At 53.2% G+C, this 20,675-nt stretch overlaps 1 protein-coding gene across 5 annotated transcripts in view; it reads left to right on the forward strand.

Annotated features, from left to right (window-relative positions):
* The window catches only part of NR5A2 (nuclear receptor subfamily 5 group A member 2), an 86,333-nt gene that overhangs the window by 47,259 nt on the left and 18,399 nt on the right, over positions 1-20,675 (forward strand). For all 5 annotated transcript variants that reach the window (XM_011367252.1, XM_011367250.1, XM_011367247.2 and 2 more), the window contains 2 exons: positions 5,234-5,353; positions 13,005-13,152. In XM_011367252.1, coding sequence (XP_011365554.1) covers positions 5,234-5,353; positions 13,005-13,152 — 268 coding nt within the window. The remainder of the gene's footprint in view (positions 1-5,233; positions 5,354-13,004; positions 13,153-20,675) is intronic.

Raw genomic sequence — 20,675 nt, forward strand, 5'->3', positions numbered from 1 at the left:
ACATCATGGCATCTGGTGACATCTCTCACCTGCGGCGTTTAACGCTGACACACACTACACACCTTCGGATGTGGCTTGGCGCCTGGGGTGACCTTGGTCTGATTTCGTTCCCATCACGGGCGAAGCAGGCAGGTGAAGGAAAGTGACGTCGCGTGTCTGGCGTTAGCACATCACGTGGCGTGACAGCGGACATGGCACCCGGGCATGAAGTGACACGGGACACGGCACCGGGGTGTGGAGTGACACGGGACACGGCACCGGGCAGCCAGCATCTGCCAGGCCCGGGATGTTCTGGATAAACACGCCTCCCTCTGGCAGAGCTCTACTTGGAAGGAAACGGAATGGCGTGTGGCGGAAGCCTCTAACACGAGCCCCACCACACAGGACGTGCTGAGCCCGCCCCTGGTGACGCCTGCTCGTGAGTCCCCGCTGCGGGGCGCTGACTGGCAGTGGGTCCCTGCGGCCCCTCTGACCGCGTCCACCGGTGACTGGGTTGAGGCGTGTGAAGTGGAGGCCGGTCTGTCATGCCGTCTCCTCCCTCTGCCCACAGCTGCCTCGTTCTCTCTCCCACGTGACACCCAGTCACGTGGAGCTGGCCCAGGCCCGAGGGGCCCCACTGCATCGGAGGTGCGGGCTGCCAGCTGTCTCTTCTCGTTTCTGGCCACCCTAGACCACCCTGCAGGGCAGTGGCCTCCGAAAGAACATCTAGGGTATTTGGAAAAGGTTAGTGTCCAAAGGAAGCACGTGACTGAAGAATTGATTCTGGTGACTGCAGGACAAACGACAGGGAGGGAGAGGCAGGTGGCTCGTCTGTCTGGCTCTGGCATCTGCATGGTTGCTCGTGGCTCAGCTGGGAGACGGTGTGCGTATAGCTCAGGGGAGGTTCGTGGGGATGGGCTGGGGGCCAATGCCACACGGGTAACGCCCCCTGCCCACTGCCCTCACCTAGAGGCAGTGACATACGGGGAAGGGAAACGCCATGTCCCCCTGGAGAGTCAGAGGAAGAGGCAGAACAGCCCGGTCCCAGGTCTCTATTACGGGACAGCAGCAACCCACGTGGAGAGTCCCCTGGGACCACGTCCATGACCCTCAAGCAGGGGGACAGCCGCTCACAAGTCCTCTGGTCTCAGACACCGGACAGGGAGCCTTCCTGGCTGTTTGCGGTGCCGGTTTAATCATTGTCAGCGTGGAGGCGTCGCTCTTGGACTTTGCAGCAGTCTGCCATAGTCACCGAAGACGGATGCCGGCTCCCGCCCGCCCCCAGCCCGGGCCGGTGGGCGCCTCCCTACAGCTCTCTCCTGAAGCTGGACCGCAGTGATGCGTGGTGGCGTCCCTTTCAGACGCCAGCCAGAGGGAAAGCGGAGAAGCCATAGTCCGGTCGTCGACAGGGAGAAGGGGGCGGGGGCAGCAGGAAGGCTCGGGCAAGCTGGTGTGGGCGCCAGAGCGGTCTATACAGTCTCTGTCCTCGGACTGTCCGCCAGAGCCTGTGCGGGCCACAGCACTCATTTCTAATGATTAACCTCTGGCCGTGGGAAGTCGGCTTCGGGACAATACGAGGCTTGTCTTCCCCGCCCCGCCCGGCTGTGTCATGGAGCAGCCGGGCTTCTGAGATAAGCCTTCGCTTTATTACGGCTGATAACGCAGCTCATACCAGGCAGCGTCGCGAACTGCCAGCGAGAGGTTCTAATCAAGGAAGGCGCACACTCGGTCCCCTTCTAATCAAGGAAGGCGCACACTCGGTCCCCTTCGGCGCTCCCCAAATGCCAACCTGAGCTGTGCACCAACAGCATTGATACCTGGAAAATTTACTCAAACGTCGCAGATTGTGTCCTCCCCACCCCCACGTCTCCTACGACCCCTTTCTAAAGAAAAAGTGACTTCGAAATTGCCAGCATTTCTTATCTAGAGATAAGGAACAAGTCGGTCACCTGATTTATTTTCCCCGCCCTGCTGTCCTGAGACACATAAAAACCGCATCACCTGCGGCAGGGCAAAGCTGCCTACGGACCAGGTGATACAAAATACGAAGTAATCGATTATGGAAAATAATGCAACGGAGTGCTGGCTTGGATACCCCCTCGGAGGGTGTGAAAACAAGGGACAACTGCTCAGGAGAGGTGTTCAAATGACAGGCAGTCAGGACATCTTTCTGGGGCCACGCGGGGCCCAGAGCCCCCGGCACGCATGGCTGGGCCGACGCGAAAGGCTGTCGGGCACAGAACAGCAGCCCCTCCGCAGACACGGAGGAGCCGCTCGCTCGCACCGTGGGCTAAGGACAGACACACACAGGTGACGAGCAGCAACGTCCAGAAAGTGACGGCAGTGCGGTCATGCGTCCCCTCGCTAAACGGGCATTTATAAAACGCATCCGTTCTGCCAAGTGCTGGGGCCCTCGCTGCAGGATCTGCGGCTCCAGTCCTGCCACGGCCTCGAGGGGGACACAGACAAACGAGCAGCGACAGGGCTCGTGGCACCAGGGAGGTCCTCGCAGAGACCTAGGTGGACAGCACGGAGGAGGCGGCGCCGGGGGTGACACAGGGAGAGCCGACCGCAAAGCGCCACTTACAGACACGGCCATTTTCGCTGCTCCCCATCTCCACCGACACAGCAGCCACGACTGTGTGGCTCCGAGGGGCCGGGCCGTCCCCACTGCCTCTGCACGTGGCAACCGGAGGCCCACGGGGGGCTGAAAGACACCCAGCCCCTTCGCAAGGGACCTAGAGGATCCACGGAAGCAGAAGCTTCGCTCCCTCCTGGGCAGCGCCCTGCTCACGCCCGCCCCTGACACACGCACACACACGCGCCGGGAGCGAGAGCCGAGAACGCCGCCGCCTGCTCTTCCTCCGAATGTGACACCGAATGCGTCCTTATTCAGACGTACGGTCTCAACGTCCCAGCAGGAAAGAGGGCCAGGAAACGCCACGCTCCTACCTCACGCTCACGACCTGGAGTGCCCTTGTCGTGCTACCCGTGAGGGTCGGCGACCGTCAGACGCAGTGGAGAGGAAGGGCCGCGATGAGCCGGCTCCAGAAAACACGCTCCCGCTCGCTCCACTCGCCCTTCCTGCTCCGCGGTGCGGCCAGCGGATCATCGCGTAGCTTTTTCACTTTCCCACCTGCAAAATGAAAAAAGTACATTTTCTTGCTGAGTAAATAGGTTCGTACTCTGGCGTCCCCTGTAGGTGACCTTGCAGTCACTTGGACGGGTCTTACGGCGACATTAATGCGTGTGCTCATTGCTTCTGGGGAAACAATCTTAAAGTACAGTGTTTTAGGGTTCCCTGGAAAGAGAACGAAATATCTGAAGCGTCACATCACAAAGTAAAAATCTACCGCGGAGCCAAACGGCCACCACCGCCGGGGAGGCCGTGACACAGGGTTTGCTGACACAAGGGCACGCTGGGCCGCCGGGCGAGGGCGCTCTGCTTTGAAATCACCCGGCAGCGCAGACAGCTGCCAGGATCGACACGTATGTCGCTAGGACATGTGGCCGCCACTCCCGGTGGCAGCAGTTTGCAGAGAACATTGAGGCGGATCTCTGTCACTGCCACCCGTGACCTGACGTGTGACACCACACGACACTCTGGAGATTTCCCGCTAAATCACCAAGCGCTGTCCCCACAAGTCATTCCACAAGACGGGGACTGCACTGGTCCCATTTGCCGTGTACCCAGGTCTGGCACTTACGCCCGCTAAATATCGTCTCCCAAAAGTGTCGATGTGCTTGACGAATGAAATGCTTTTGTTCACATCAGCACACCAGCTGATGCCAAGTCTTTCGGACGGGGATGTTGGGGTCCCTTTTCCTGACCCCAAGCCCGGTGGTAGCTTAGATCTCTGCAATTGCCTTTTTCCTTCTCAACGGACTCAGCATGGCCCTCCGGCGGCGAGCCCTCGGTTGGCCCTCGTTTCTTCATCCTGTTTCGTCTCACTGTTTGTGAAGGGACTGTCCCATCTACCTCATTTCATCCTCACGGCAAGAACGGTCTCACATAGTTGTAGGTAAGAACACAGGGCCTAGAGAAAGTGGCCTGGACAGCTCTCAGCTGGAACGCGCGGAGCTGTTTGGTGCTCTGTCGGCCCCCGGCTGTGCCCTGTGCCCTGTGGCCCCGGCTGGCATCACCGCCGCTGTATTCTTCCTCGTCGCCGACTGCCCAGGGCCCCGCAGAACGGCTGCTTAAACGCGCAGTTGTTAAAAGCGAGTCAGATTAACCTGGTGTAGAACATTCTAGCACCTGACGACATCATCTGGAGGCGGCCTAATCTCGGGGGAAGAGAGTCCTGTGGGCAGGCCGCCGGCCCTCCCTAAGGCCCTGGGTCCCCATCTGAAAACCGAACGTAGCGATGTCTGCTCTGATTTCGAAGGCACGCTCTGGGGTCCACGGCTAAGACAATACGCACAAGCCGGAGAAACTTAGCGATGCCAGGCGTTATTTTTAAAGGCACAGGCAGGTCTAACACGGCCACCACCCTCGGGAGCACAGGTCTTGGGCCGGCAGGCTCTCAGCATGGAGACTGTGGTCTGTGGGCGTGTTTGTCCTGTACGCGGCCGCCCCCCGGAGGGCGAGGTGGAGTGTGGCTAAGATGCCCTCGATGGCACGGCCTCACGGCAGCCCTGTGGCGTGGGCGCTGTCCCTGGCCCATTTTTCACACAGAGACACTGAAGTTCAGGGAGTTTGTGGGGACGCCGTCCGAACGGAAAGCGACAGGGTCAGCGTCGCGACCACACGGGGTGGCCGGAACGGTTTTGTGAGCCGATGGCAGTGGCGGGGTGTGTCCATCTCCGAGAGTCACGCTGCCTTCCCTGCGCATGCTCCGGGCTCGGCCACTGTTCGAGTCCGCACGCCGTCTCAGCGGGTCGCCGCGCCAGCCGCCAGGTGCACACGCACAGGCTGCTTGGGGTCCCGACGGCGTCTGCTGGGGACAGGCCGCGGCGCCCTCCCCGACGGGCCAACTCCACGCCCGCTCTGCGAATGCGGCTACGGCAATCGCGTGGGCGCTTTTCCCAGCAGCTCGCCGATTCGAAATACTTAGCTTAAGCGTCTCTGGGTAGATTAAAGAGCATTCGTCCAAATGAAAATGGCGATTTTCAGAAGCAGTGATGTGACCGCAGGGTGTCTGTGCTTCGCGGGCCCTGGGCGGGCACCTCCCACTTACAGCGAGTTCTCTTCTGTCAAGAATCAAAAACAAGGAAGCCGTGAATGACGGTGCCATTTTCCCCTGCTTTTTCACAGGTGGATGATCAAATGAAGCTGCTTCAGAACTGCTGGAGCGAGCTCCTGGTCCTCGACCACATCTACCGGCAGGTGGTGCACGGGAAGGAGGGGTCCATCTTCCTGGTGACCGGACAGCAAGTGAGTACAGGGACCCGAAAAGCGCATCTGCAAACCGTGTTCAGAAGGGCGGGCCTCTGACCGGCCCGGAAGCCCTTGCGTGCTGTGGTCTGGTCACCGCAGCCTCGGTCTGGTCCGTCCCGACCCTGGCGGTCACAGTGAAGCGTCCCAGCACACACAGTCACAACACAGGCCGCAGCCGGGCTGCGGGGACCGGAAGTTGGGTGTTGAAGGGTCAAACAATCGTGAGGTCGAAATTAGGATTCGGTGCCTGGGGTTTTCTCCTTGAGCTTCTGCGTTCATCGGCCACACTTGTTTGTCAGCGATTAAAACACAATAACAAAAACATTAATTGTGGAATCGTCACTGTTTTGGATTCGTATTGGTGGAAGAAACTGGTGCAAATGGCGAATGTCATCTAAACGTGGCATGAGGACAGGCGAATGAGGGGGTACAGGAGATCAGTTTTCAGGCGTCATCGCTCGAAAGGGAGAGAGAGAAAAAATTTCTCTTGGGTCCTACTCTTCTCTGAATAGCTATTTGTTCCGTCAGTGAATACGTGTGGCGTGTCCCCTAGTGGGCCGGTCACTCTCCTGGGGCATCAGCATAAGCTGGTGGACAAAACAGGAAAAGACTCCTGCCCTTGTGGCTCGTGACGCTGCGGCCGGGGAAGCCGCCCGCACGGAACCCCGGGAACAGCCACGGGCCGTCAGAGGCCGGAGGCTGTGCGAGGGGAGAGGACAGGAACGGCCCGGGGTGCAGGGCGAAATAGGAGTGGTCGGCGTGGCCTTACCGAGAAGGTGACAGTGAGGGACGCCTTGGAGGAGGGGACAGACAGTCGGCCTTGTGGGCACCTGGGGGCTGAGAACGTCTCAGCGGACCTAAGCCCAGCCTCGTAGGAACTCGGCAGGCCCCTCTATTTCTCGCCCTCCCTCCCGTAACTGAGGCGTCATTAAAATAAGTGCGTGGGACACAGCGACCCCTCCCGTGGGTCTCCGCTTTCCTGCCCAGGCGTCACTGTGGCGTCCGGCAGCGCTGAGTCCTCGCACTGGGCACCAACGTCTTTCACGTGCGGCCACAGGTGTATGTGCCGTGAAGCCACGCAGGGCACATCTGAAGCCGAATAACACAGCGACTGCTGTCTCCACGCCAGTCGCTGTGTTATTAGATAAATCACATTTTCCCGATCAGAGTAGAGACAAGCACTGTTTCAGAGTTTCTGCAAATCGAATCAATTCGACCATCGCCATCACTGCCTGCTTCCCGCTGTCCGCACTCCAGACAAGAAAATAAAGGCTCGGTGGGTTTGACTTCCTGTGCTTTCAAATTCGCGTTTGGCATTTTTGCCCCGTGGCCCTCGTCTTTGGCGGGGACGTCCTCATTCCCAGAGTGTGGTCACCGGCTGGACCCCACAGCCCACCCTCCTGTCCCCACCCAGCCAGGAGCTGCATTAAGAGAACAAGACACGGCCCACAAATTAATGTGATTTCATTTCCTTCTGAGTTTCAGAGATGAAATGGCTTGTGCCATCCTTTCTCGAAGCACTTTCATGCCTGCTCTTTAGAAATGTTCCTTGCTTCACATTTCATTTTCCCTTAAGTGCTGCCCCTGGGTAGAGGTAATTACCATTTAAAAAGTAGAGAAAGTGCATTTCTTGTCTTTCTGATTTTCAGAACCAAGAACAGCAGAGGAGGACATGGTCTTTATAGTCTTTAGTGTCAGTTATTGGTACTTGCTGTGTGGCCATCACAGCTGAGGGAGGGGACCCCCTCCGTAGCGAGCTAGTCACCTCCTCACAGCCCAATTCTTCAGCTCCCCCCCCACACTTTTTTAAAAATTATTTTTAAATGACAGTTGACATAAAATGTTAGATTAGTTTCAGGTGCGCAACACAGTGAGTCCACATTACGTTATGCTCCTTTCTCAGTCCAGCAGCCCCCCGACACTGCACCTCGTAATTAGAACGTCTCTGGCTCTGTCCCCCCCTTGAAAGGGTCACGTTTCTGTCAAACCTCTGGCCATGCTTTTCCACCCACCCAGTGCAGGTGAACAGCCGGATTACAATTTGTCATCGCTGGACCTTCTCGTTTAAGGAAACAACGGATCAGACCTTTTCTTGGTGGAATAAGCTAGACCAGGTGCCCTGAGCATGTCTGGGCTCCCCGTGACTTCTGAGGAGGAGGGCTTTCCATTAACAGAATGAGAAGGACGTTTTAAGGCGGGCCACAGCGTCCTTCTACATCTCCAAAGCTGCTTGACGCTGGAGAGGTCAGGCACAGGACGAATGTCAACCGATCGCACTACCGCAGAACTAACGATCGCTAACCTCGGCGCTCGGCTGGGACAGGTTAACCTGGATGCCAGACCCACAGCACCCGTCCTCACCAGAGTTCTTCATCTCGCCCCTGCCCTCCTTCTAGGGCGCGTGGCTGAGGCGTCACCAGTCCCACGGGAGCGAAGCACCTTTGAGGCGCAGACCTGACCCGCGCCCTGCCCTGGGGCCAGGCACGTGTGTGTGGAGACGCTAAGCGTCCTTTCTGAGCAGGCAGACAGATGCTTCCTCGATTTGCAAGGAAAACGAGATTTGTGTTAACACAATAACAATAATAAGTTATTTGGTGCACGCCAATTTTAAGAAGAAGATTAAAAGAACGATGAAAAGAAAGAAAGACTATGTTGAGTAAGAGCAGGGCGATATTCGGGGGGGTAATTTTTAAAAGACAAAGTTACGGACGTAGTTGAAGAAAACAAAACACGAGACGTCCTCCTCCTCGGTGTGTTCGGTCTACGGCGACGGGTGTGTTTTCGTCAGCGCAGACCGCTCGCTCTCTGGCGTGAAATGTGCGTGTGTATCCGCGTGTGTCTAGTTTAGAGTCAGGCGGACCGCGTGTGTCCCCTTCCCAAAGCTTCCTCTCTGCGTCACCTCGAGCAAGTCCCATAACCGTCCTCGCCGGCCCAGAGGGGATTGCAGCAGAGTCCCCTCCGAGGACTGCAGGAAGAACCACGGACGCGGTTCTGCGAAGCGCTGCCATGGCAATGAGACGTCATCGAAGCCAAGATGGCATCTGCGGAGCCAAGGACCTAGCAAGAAAGTCCTGTTATTACTGTCCCCATTTCACGGATGAGGAACCGAGGCAGAGAGGTGACAGTTGATAGGAGACGTGGCAGAACACTAAGCCCACGGCCGCCTGGGGCACAGTTTGTTCTTCCCCAACAGGCGCTGCATCCCTGTGTGACATGCTTGTCCCCGAGCCTGCACTTGCCAGAGGCCCGCGTGTAATTCATTGCAGGGCAGGGCGGCCTCTGTGGGACTGCCAACAAAACAAGGTCATTGGGCCAAATGTTTTCATCTTTTTGGTGTGGCACTGTAAACACATTGTAAAAACAGATCTAAATTATCCAGAAGCGACTTTAATGTGATTATTACTTACTGTGATAAAGTTATTTCGGCATTAAGATGAAGCTAGAAAGGAAGGGAAAAGCATTCAAATGCCATCGCCCTACATCAGCTGCACAAGGCAGTGTGTCTGCCCGAGACGCTGACACACCGCTGAGGACATGTGCAGAGTGTGAACCAGAAGCAACGAGAGAAATCCGTGTCTGTGACGCGTCGCATCAGGTCGTGAGGTTGATGTCACGGGGAAAATTAAACGGCGTTATTTCAAGAAAAAAGCGTGCAAAATTCCCTGCAGGCAGCCTAAGGCGCGCCCCCAAGACGAGAACAGCGTCATCCATGTGGTTTCAGAATGCACTTCTGCAGGTCAGCAAAGGAGGGAGGAGTCAGACGGAGCCCCACACTCGCGCCGGGGGCGGCTGGTCCACCCGCCGGGTCGGTGGCCCTGGTGGCCAACCTTTGACCTTTGGTGGCACTCTGCACCGTCGGCTTCTGCAGCCGAGCCCATGGCACGTTCGGATGTGACGGCAGGAGGTTCAGGGAGGGGTACCAGGGGTCAGTGGGCATTCGAAGCTGCCCCGGCTGTGACCCAGCTTCTAGAAGGAAGCGCCTGACCCTGCAGTGAGAGGTCTGACCACACTGGCCTCCCCGCGCCCCAGGATCAGAGGTCAGTGATGAGGCATCGCCGGTACACTCTGAACCCTGGCACCCCCCTCAGTCGCCGTACAGGAAACACGGCACATGCTCCCGTCACCGGTGTGAACCCCGGGTCCATGCGTGGAACACGCTCAGCTGCCCACGGCGACTCCTCCAGGATACGGGGAAAGCTCTGTGCCGAGTGTCTCAAGAGGAGTGGGTAGCGACGAAAAATGTGTCTCCGCCCACAAAACCAGGGCCCTGGTCCCGACCGAGGGGGCCCCAGACAGCAGACCGTCCCCTGAAGTGCGGACGCGCTTTGTGGCAACGCGGGGACAAGCTTTCTGCTGCTGCTCGCGGCTCGGGGTAGATGCGCGGTGCGCCTGCCGCAGAGCGGAGGAGAAAACGGCGGACGGAACGTTGGGACGCGGGCATTTCCAGGGAACGGCCACTTGGAGCTCGCGGAGAGAAGAGCGTGACACGGAACGGCCACGCCCCTCGTAGGCCCAGCGGCAGCACTGGGCCTGCGACGCCTTCTCCCCCAAACCGAACCAGAGCCACCGACAGTCCGTGCCGGAGGGCGGCACCGGGAGGCGGTGCGGCCCCCGACTGCCACTGCGTCCAAGCGCTGCCGTCAAGTTCTGCTTCTTCTCACCAGGCATCTCTGCAGCGTCTATTAAATAATCACCTCGTTCACCAGAAGGGAAATAATGACCATCGGTAATAGTAAGCGGTATGCGATCTATGTATTGTCTTAGAGTTATGACAGGAATTCACTTCTATCCACTATTTTAAAACTAATTGCACACCAAACGTATATATATAATCTGTGTATGTATAATCTATATACATATATATATTTCTCTACAGATTACATACATGACAAAAAGGGGGGTTGCTTTTCTAGTATTTACACATTGTCACTAATTACCAGCCACTGCAACGTCACCCTAAGGTCTACCGGCAACTTATTCATTATCTTCTATTATCATGGGTCGTATTCGAGTGACAGGCATCTTACAATAGTCAAGTCATCAAAAATTTCAACTGTTAGAAGTAGAAGCAATTTAGCTAAAACGGTTTCCACCTGCATGATGACACGTTTACCCGAAGGGACACCAACTTATAGTGTTCCTTCCATACTTGCCTGGAATTCAGTGGCACGAAGATCACGCGTAAGAGGGCAGTAAATCAATGTCCCCAAGTGCACAGAAGACCGGGAAGGCCAGCGGCTCCTGAAGCAAGCGCATTCAACCGTGAGGACGCTGCTTATGGGGTGACGCCGGGAAGCAGGGGCTCCGCGTGCTGCTTCCGGGATGAGTCGCCCGCCCCCTCAGAGCCGTCGGGAATCGATAAGTTACTGTGGAAGGTAACGTCATGGCCCCACTTAACAAGCATATCTGAGCTTCGAGGCCGCCTGTGGGTAAATGTCTGGGCTGTGACGGCGCTGGCATGCCCGGGTCTCCTGGAGGCCGCCCCGGGCCACCGGGACCCCGAGGCCACCCGGGTGCATCCCAGGCGTGTGCCACACTCCCAAGCCTGCACTTCCGGCAGCCAGACTTACTTCCCACCTGTCAGAACTGCAACACGCCGGCGTTTGCTCAGCCACCTCAATAACGAAAGGCTGATGCCGACACGTGCGGGTTTGTCTTCGCACGTCTCCTGACTTAGGGCTTCGCTTGCGATGGCCACAGCTATGGCGCAGTCGACCGCTGGCTGCAAGCTAGAGCTGGCAGCATTGTCCCAACTCCCGTCGGTCCCAGATAATCGCCAAAGTGGGCGGTGCCTTACGTCACCTGGCTTAACTGCCTTCTTTAAAGATAGAGGGCCAGAGACTTCACACGACTTGCCCAAGGCTCTCCGCTGGGACGTGGCACGCCGGCCCGGACCTCCCTGTCTCTCGTCCCAGGATCTCCCGCGTCCGGCCCCAGCTGTCATTCACTCCTCTGTCCCGTTTGTCCCTGGGGGGTTTCTATTCTTAGTACCTGGAGCAGTGGGAGCATGAGTGGACTTTAAGATTCAGAGCTCGGGCAGCACTTTTCAGTAAGAGCACAGGCGGCACGATCTCTGAGACGTCCTGTGTGCCAGGTGGACACCGCCACGTGCCCGGCACGGTCCCTCTGCCACCAGCTCGCATCCAGGCCGCCTGTGTGCTGCCCCTTCTGCACGTTCGAAACCAGGAACCAAAGGGGCTCTTAGAAGCCTTGATGTTGGGGTGCCGGGGACAGATGCCAGCACAGGGACAAAGCAGGCAGGACGGGGCCATGCGGGACGTGAGGCTCTCCCGGAAGCCACTGTAACTGCGGCTTTTTCATGCGTAGTTGACTCTATACAAACTGATTGACACCTTTGGGGTCGTCTTTCCACTGACTCATAATTTTTCACTCTTGAAAAAGGTTTCTGTACACCCAGTATTCTCTAGTTAAAGCTGAAAATTCAACTCATCATATTTACACAATAAAAAAAAAATCCATTCTGCCTTGTTTTTAATTGCAAATTCCACTCGAGGGACGAGTTCCCCTGCTCGGGAGTCAGCCCTGTGCCTTCTCCTGCAGAAGCAAGTGCAGTCAATTATGCTAATGAAATGTCAATAAATATAAAAATTTAATACAGTCTGCTCCGGGTGAGTGGCAGATGAGGACTTGCCTCCCAGACAAATTTGCTGCTGCTGCAAATATTAAATGCACCTAACAGTCCGCGTGGCTGCTGAGAGATCTCAGGGAGGGTGGTGGGAGCGCCAGGTGTCCGTGGGGCTCTTCCCGCTGGGCTGGCACTGCCACCGCGAAGCCGGCACGATCGCTCACAGCTGCCCCAACGTCTTAACTCAGGACAAACGGAACTTCCCACGTCCCCGTGAATAACCCAAGATCGGTGCGTCATGACACCTTTTATGTTTTTGTGAAGAAGGAAATAAGACTCTTTTCGGTTTTGTTTTCCCAGTCAAGACATTATTCTTCTTGTAAACAAGAACACGGCTGTCTTTAGAGAGAAATGTATTAATAGCCATGTGCAAACAGTGGCTGCAGAGTTTTAGGAAGCAGCGAACTGAAGAACTGTCTGTCCGCGATTCTTCCATCACCCACGAGCACACGGTCTTGAACGATGATGACTTCATGGTCTCCGTAAAATAAAAACAGAACCGTGTTTCTGCCTTCATCTCCCTGGTGTGCTAGTCTCACCGTGTGCACACAGAGCGCTGTGCTGGATTCACTCCTTATGGACAGTATATTTTTCTTTGAAGATATTCGTGAGAATTAAAACATTCTAATCTTGTGTGTCGATGCAATTTTACGATAGAAAAAAGTGTATGTGTGCGTGTGTATATATATATATGTGTGTGTGTGTGTGTGTGTATCTGTAAAATGTAATCAAGACCAGTTCCCTGATTACATTTTATAGATACATATATATATGTGTATACATATATATATGTATATATATATATATATGTGTGTGTGTGTGTGTGTATATATATATGGAGCTGTCAGAATGGTCAGATTTAGCAGACCCATCGAGACACGTGTGATAACGCCAGGACGTGTCTCCGACACCTTCTGGGGCGGCGGCGGGGGGGAGGGGGCTCCCCGCCCCAGGCACGCGTGTCCCGAGCCCGACTGCTACTGACGCTGCTCTGTGCTGCAGGTGGAGTGCGCCACGATCGTGCCGCAGGCCGGGGCCACGCTCAGCAGCCTCATGGGCCACGCGCAGGACTTGGTGGCGAAGCTGCGTGCGCTCCAGTTCGACCAGCGGGAGTTCGTGTGTCTGAAATTCCTGGTGCTCTTCAGCTTAGGTAAGGAGCCGTGGGCGGGACAGATGCCGGCCGCGGGCTGTCTCGAGGTCTGTTCAGCTTTCTGTTCCACCGAGATCGTGGCTTTCCGTGCGAGTCCCGCGTCCCTCCAGCGCGAGTGCGTGTGTTTGCCCGTGCGCCTGAGCTGGCATCCTGCCGTGGGGGGGTTAGGGCGTGGAGACGGGGGCAACGGGCTCGGGTCCTGGCGTTTCTTCCTTCATGGCCGTAATGGGTAGGCAGCACCCTTAGGAAGCTGTGACAGAGGTTGACTGGAGATTTTAGCCAGCTTGCTGCCGCTGACCGTCTCTGTGGGTCTGTTGTTTCGGCTTGCTACCTACTGCTGTTTTTATTCTTGTAAAATACGGGCCGTAATTAAGAACCTGTTTCTGAAACCTCCATCCGGATTAACTAGAAAGTGTTTATAACCAGATGCACCGCCATGCACGGATAAAAGATGACGGTTGTCAAGGGAAAAGGGTGCTTCTTTAGGAAAGCTTTGGAGAAGAAAGATAACTAAGCAAGACAGATTAGCTAAATCAAGGTTCTCAGTGAGTCAGCTGAGAAAAATCACCACCGCTTGGAATAAAAAAAAGGATTAAGGAGATGGATTTTTATTGACTTCAAAGGAACAGATTTTTCTGCCTGTCCTATACTTGATTTCTGTATTTTGTTGGCTTAATAAAGCCAACTTAAATAAACTTTTTGCCAAGTCCATTTATTACTTATTGGCAGACAGCTGAGGGAGGCAACTTCCCTTACCAAAAAAAAAAAAAAAAAAATGCAGAAATCAGATTTACCAACATATGTTTTTTCTTTAGTCTTCGGTCATAAGATAGTTGTGAATTCGTATCCCAAGAAATAAAACAATAAAACAAACGGCAAAGCGAAACAGATGTGTCCACTCTTGAAATTTGGTACTTTGGTTTTAAAATTCTTCTTGACATCACTGCACAACTGTTGCTAATAAAGGAATAGTTTGGAGTAATAGAACCAGAGTTAATTTTTCACATGTAGTCAACGTTTAAAATGAAAAGAACATTTTCATATTTTGGAAAATGTGATAAATATAGCAAAAAGAAATGTTACTGAAAATTTGAAAAGACAACAGAATTTCATAGATGTAGTGTTCAAAGGTTCGCCACTCCAGGACTGGGTCCTGTGTGGTTTCTGTGCTAACCACAATAAACAGGAGAGTTCTTGCCAAGGAAACCTCCATCTTTTACCCCAGAATGGTTTTTACAAAGTCAAGACGAAGATGGCGTAGGCCTGCTTGCTGTAATCTCACAAGTTATTCCGGGTGATGGCAAGATCTTAGTCTTTTCGACTAGCACATTTGATCAGTAATTAAATGAAAAATGGGGTAATATATGGGCAAGAAATCTTATAGCATCTTCGTGATAAAATATTTAAAGAGAGTCATGTCACTTCAATGGTATTTTAAATTAGTCGAATCGCTGCGTTTCATTTGAAGATGCAGAAATGAACCATGAGCCATGTTTAGCTTCCATCGCTTTTATCTTTTCTTCTTCATTTTTCAAAAGTGTTACATTCTCTGCCAATACTCGGGGTGGGGGAGCGGTGCTGGGGTGCTCTGAAGTGCTTTCAACCTTTGACCCTCAAAAATCGTCTCTTGAGCGACGGGTAGTCAGCAGAACCTCAGTCACACTTGCCCTCATTTAATGACTGTGACTATTTGGGGGCCTGGGCACCAGTGACCAACTAGCCCAAATATCCCTTAAAACTCTGCCCGTTTGTTGTCTAAAGAAGAAATGAAAGCATGGCTTTCAGAGTGTCAGCCGCTAGTTTATTTTTTAAAAAGCGAGAACGAAGCAAACTTAATTAGGATTCAAGTTCACGAAGTTTCCAGTTTGTGAATGGAAAACTTTTCCCCCCGTAGAGATAATAAGTAATCACTACTTGGGGGGCAATTTTGTTGAGGTATATGGGTGACTAAGCTCAAATAATCACTATTTGGGGGGCAACTTTGTTGTGGTATATGGGTGACTAAGCTCAGATGCCCGCTTCACCCGTGATGGGAGTGAAACCAGACCAGGGCCACTCCGAAAGCCACCCCAAAGCCAGGGCCTGCACCCCAAACCCGTGTGAGCCCAGCACCTGAGCCTGGAACCGGTGTGTGAGACCCCAGGCCTGCCTGGAGCCTCCCGATCCTGGAGGAAGCTTTACTTTTTATTTTTACTTTTTTGCCTCACTGTGAGATGACATGATCTGAGCCCCCTGAGAACTTGGCAGGAAAGGAGATATTCTGAGTTGGCCGGTTAAAATCAATGCCCCGAGAGGCCACGATAAAGCTTTCCGAGTTTATTTATCGGTCTGCGCTCCCGCTTTCTCCTATAAAGGAACCCGAGTGACTGATGGAAGGGAATTTGCTGTCTGTCACCAATCGATGCAGAAATAAGTCTCACAGGGAAGAAGTGTGTAGGTCCTCAAATCGTGTCGCTTTGGTGTGAGTCCCAAAGATGGGTACAGTTCCCACCAACTGGGTCACCTGAAAACACACGCGGAGCCGGGAGGCAGGCCCCAGGGGCTCCAGCGTGGTGTCCTGAACGATGCCCTCCACGCTCGAGCCTGCCAGGTGTGTCCAGGTGGCTTAAATACTCGAAGCAACGAGCGACCAGACAGTGCCCACTCAGATGTCACCATGGCCCTTGAGTTCCCTCGGCCTGGAGACTCAGTGGCCAGACGCCGCAGGTGTTGAGAAAAACTGCATGCCACACCCCACCCCCCATGAATGGCCTTGACTTGTTGTGAATTACTCTTCTCTGGCGGCCACTGTTTCTGGAGGCGCGTCCTGACACCGCCGACTCAGAGACGGCGCTTCCCGTCCCTGCAGAGCAGCGGAGAATGGCCTCGCGTCTCTAACACGCCAGGTCTGCTGGCGCGGGGCCAGGTCCTGCGTGCAGCAGGACCCGTGCTGACCGGCCTATGCTCAGTTAGACACGGCCCCTCCCGTGCTCTGTGTCCCCGGCTTCAAGCGCATCGCCTGGCTCGCGGGGCAGACTCGGGGACCATTTCTGATCAAACACGCATGAGCGGCTTGACTTGGTTCTAGCCCGAAGCAAAGACTATCACATGGCATGTGACGTGGGACAGGAGGCAGTTGAGCCACAAAGACATGCCTTGGGCGCAGGTTAGTTTTCCGAGACGAGCTTTTTCCAAGAACCCTCTAACAGGTGTCGCCTCAACATTAAACTGCTCATTATCATTTTGCATCCTCCTGGTTTATGGGGGAGACGTATGTAAGTTCCCTGGCAAAACGAACTTGCGGGACGATTAGAGAGAACGTCGTGGCTGGAACCGGGTGTTAAACGCGTGACCGATCCGAGCACGGGAGACCGCGGTGTCCAGCCCACGCAGAGAGCCATCACGCCCCCTAGAATCCCGTTCACGTTAGACGGGTGGACAAAACCATATCCTTATTCGCCACGGAGGTTCTTTGCTTCCCCTTAAAGGTCCAGGTTTTGAATGTGGCGCTCATTACCCACGTGAGACTCGCCCTCCTGGAAGCAGACGCCCGGGGGGTCACAGGTCGTGCTCGCCATGGGGATGTCTCACCTGGGAAGTGCCACCGGACACCCACATCAAACTGCCACCCAGGTCCTCTCTGTGGAGAAGCACCGAGTGTGCCAGGGCACGGCGCAAGGGCGAAGCGTCTTTGCTTCCTCCCCAGGGTCGGTTCTATGGTGTCAGACGAGCTCCTCGGCCTTAAAGGAGGTCCCTTCCCTGTCTTAAACACAGGTGACATTCCGAGCAATTGCCAAAACGTCCCAGAACAAAACAGGGTTTGTGTAACTTGACCCACGAATTGGAAACGGTTTCGGAAATGGATGAGTAACATCTTCAGGTCTTAAAAGTCCTATTTTGGAAAAGAAACGAGATGTTTCTATGGCAGGGCGGAGCACGTTTCTACTTGTTTGTTGTCAAGACTTACTCTGCTGTCGTTCTAATATTCTTAGTGAAGCGATGGCCTTTTATCCATCAGATCAATAAGCTATAGGTCCATGAGCATGGGAAGGCTGTCTGCTTTGCTCCTGGCATACTACCTGACAGATAGTTAGGTTTTAATAAATATTTATTGAATTCATGAATGTAAGAATGTTCCTTCCAACTTTTAGGTTAAAAAAAAAAAAGTAACAGGAACTGGAAAAAATTAGTTTAAAAAAATACGAGCATGAAATTTGCAGAGAGACTAGCAAACAGATCGTATGCATAAATATTAAAGAATTTGGCACTTTTTTACTTTACATAGTAAAAATATCAAAATATAAGTCTCCACACTATGAAGGGAAGTCTTGCAAGGAAAAGGAGACTAAACAGAGTCCTTTTGTAAATAAAATAATAAATGGAATCAAGCAGCGACCATAGTGACCATCGGCATTTAGGATCCATTCGCAGCTGTGACACTGAGTGTCAGATGCCAAGATGAGCTGTAGAAGGGGGTGGCAGAGATGCTTTTCTCCCATGCAGTAAAGCATCTTCGAGGAGGCAGACTGCATAGTTTCTCCTTCACAATCCAGAGAGAGGCAGCGGCCTGCGCAAAGGGTGGTCTGCGGACAGCCGCGACCAACCTCCCCAACGTGGCCACGGGCCTTCCTGAGGCCAGTCACACTGCTTTATTACAACCTTCCTGTACATGGGGTGCACCACACCCCGCAACCATTGCACTCACGCACACGCCACACTCTCTCACGGACCCGCCCGCAAAGTCTGGTGATGGATCCGGCCGCCCCACACCTGTTCCCAGGTGTGTTGGTTAAAGCGTTCCTCGTGAAGCCAGATAAGCAAAGCAGACATCCTAGGTGTCTTTCAAATAGCACTCCATCCCCATTTCTACTCCACGTGGTACCCTAATTCAGAAAAGCTCTCACTAGATACAGGCCAAATAACTACACGTATCTTCCCACGATGGCCTCGCCGATGGGTACGCAGCTGCTGGCCAACATTCCCTGCGTTGCATGTCATCCTCTGAAATTCAGGAAGCATTGATCGGCATTCAGGAGGGGCCGCCGTTTACACCACAGAGAGTCGGCAGAAGCGAATAATGGCACATAAAGTTGATGCTTGTCTTAATTAAGTGCAGTGTAATAGGTGTTGTGTGGACTTTTTTTTTCTTTCCATGAGCAAAGCAGTTTAGCAAGGACCAGATATAATTCATTCTGGAGCCCTAAGCTGGAGCTTAATCCATATGCATTTACAGCCACGGAAGGGGTGACGGTCATCTGTTATCTGCTGGCACAAGCACATAATTGCCTGAATTGCACTTATTTGGGCGTATTTCTGAATAGCGTATGCCTGAAAATATTATTTTTTAGGTGTAATGCTAATACTGTCAGTGTGCTAAGTGCTGCTATTGAGAGATGATTTTGCGCAGGCGGGTTGGCCTGGCAAACGGGGCGTGAGCAACGAGGCAAACGAAGGGAGGACGCTGGACGCTGCGGCCGACGCAGGTCCTGCTGTAAAGGCGGCACCCAGCTCTGCTGAACCGGGGACAAAGTGGCTTCTGTGTGGACGCAGCAAAACCTCAGGAGACAGGTGTCGTTAGCCATCGCTGCCACGACCCTTCCCCGAGCTCAGGCAGCCCACGCGCTCGCCCAGCTAGAGCGTGGGAGAGCGGAGATTCGCACGCTCCCCGGGAGTCCAGGCTCCCCCTGTCCTCGCCGCTGCTTTTTTGATGAAGGCGAAGGCACCACACAACGCCTGTCACGCGTGGTGATGACAACCCCTTCCGAGTGGACCAGTCAGGAAGCCTGATCCTTCTAGATCTTTCTTGAAAGTCACCCTCTTACAGGCTAGCAATGCCCCTTCACCAACACCACCCCCACAGCCATGCCAAGCGTGACTGGTTTGTTACTCTTGCTCCCCGTTTTTGGAGTGGGGCGGCGGATTTCATCTGCGAAGTCAGAAGCACCGCTGAGATTATGGGGCATTTTCCAGCGGACCCGCCGATTCCACGCAGATCTTTCGCATGTAAAGAAGCATCTGGTGCCCAAATTCCCATCTTCTTATGAATCAGTGTTGTGAACAGATCTGATCATTTATCAGAGTCGTAGCCTGAATTATTCACAGATTTTTCCTTTGCTGATATTACCAGCTTCGCACTTAAAGGACTGTACCGCGTAGAGTGGATAGCAGGAAATGGGGGTCAAAAGATGAATTTGTGCACATTTTGAAATATTTTAAGAATACCAAAATAGAAGTTTCTTCATAAATTCTTTGGCATATTCCTGATACTCCTATCAGGATAGTTTTAGTAATTAGCAATTTTTCTTAAAATTAAAAAAAAAGAAGTTATTGTTGCTATTGCTGGCACAAGAAATTATAGGACAAATTGAATAAGCACATGTGCTGGCATTCGTCCAGGACGAGCCGTCAAAAGGGACCAGGGTCATGAATACTGTAACAGTATCATTTCTAATTATAACTTCAAGGAACTTCCTCTCCCAAAGACAGAGCTGCAGAAGCTTGTTCTTACCTAACAAAAAAAATGAGGCTTTCAGGAGTAAAAAAAACATCTTAATTTACCCTCTTTGCTTGAGATTTCTGTGTTGATTTCTGGAATCCGTAAGCAGTTCGGAGACCAGGTCATCCTTCCCCTGCCCCACGGCAGTTTGTGATTTCACGTACACCACAATTTATCGATTCCTTCTTGAGTCGGTGGATATGTATTACAAACGACGCAAAGGGAACGGTTTTCTACACGCCTTCCCCTGCGCGTATGCCTGGGTAGTCTTCTCCGGCGCTGGAAATGGCCAACGTGTCCTCCAGCAGCTGGACCACATTGCTTTCCTCGCCATGGTTACCGAGAGTCCCCACCTGTCCATCTCGTCAGCGCCATAGCTCAGCCTCTGTCAGTATTCCGCTGTAATTTGCATTCTGATGACAAGTGAGATTAGGAACCTTTTAACGTTTCTCTGAGGTACCTGTGTGCATCCTTTGCCCATTGGAATCTGTGCCTTATTGATCTGAAGGTCCCTCTCGAGATAAGATTAATTTGGCTTTTCTTTTCACTTTTTCTATCTTTTCTTTCTCAGACGTAGCCACATTCGTCAATATTTTCCTGCATGGTTTTTGCCTCTTGTAGCATCTTTAAGAAATCCTTCCCTACTCTTGAAGTCATAAAATTCATTCTCCTTTAGCTTTTTTCCAAATGCATTAAAACCTTGCTTTTTACACGTAGATCTTGAATGTTAAAGCCGAGAGTTTACTTTTGTGGGTAGACCGAGGGGGAGATCTGGCTTCTGTTTGGCCTCATTTTACTTTCTTCACGGGTGGGCAGTTGTTCTAACACTTAGTAGCTTGCCTTTCCCACTGTCTGTGACGCTGCCTCTCTTAAGTGTTTTGTGGCTCTCTCTCTGGACTTCCTGCTTTGCTCCATGGATCTATTTAATTATCGAGCTGCTGATTCCATGGGTTTTAAGTATCATAATAAATTTTGATATCGCTACCTTGTATTTCAAAGTAGTCTTAATTATGCTTCTGCTTTAGCTTGGGATTGGCTTGCTGGTTGG

Source organism: Pteropus vampyrus, unplaced genomic scaffold (genome assembly GCF_000151845.1).
Source record: "Pteropus vampyrus isolate Shadow unplaced genomic scaffold, Pvam_2.0 Scaffold131, whole genome shotgun sequence".
Classification (NCBI taxonomy): Eukaryota; Metazoa; Chordata; class Mammalia; order Chiroptera; family Pteropodidae; genus Pteropus; species Pteropus vampyrus.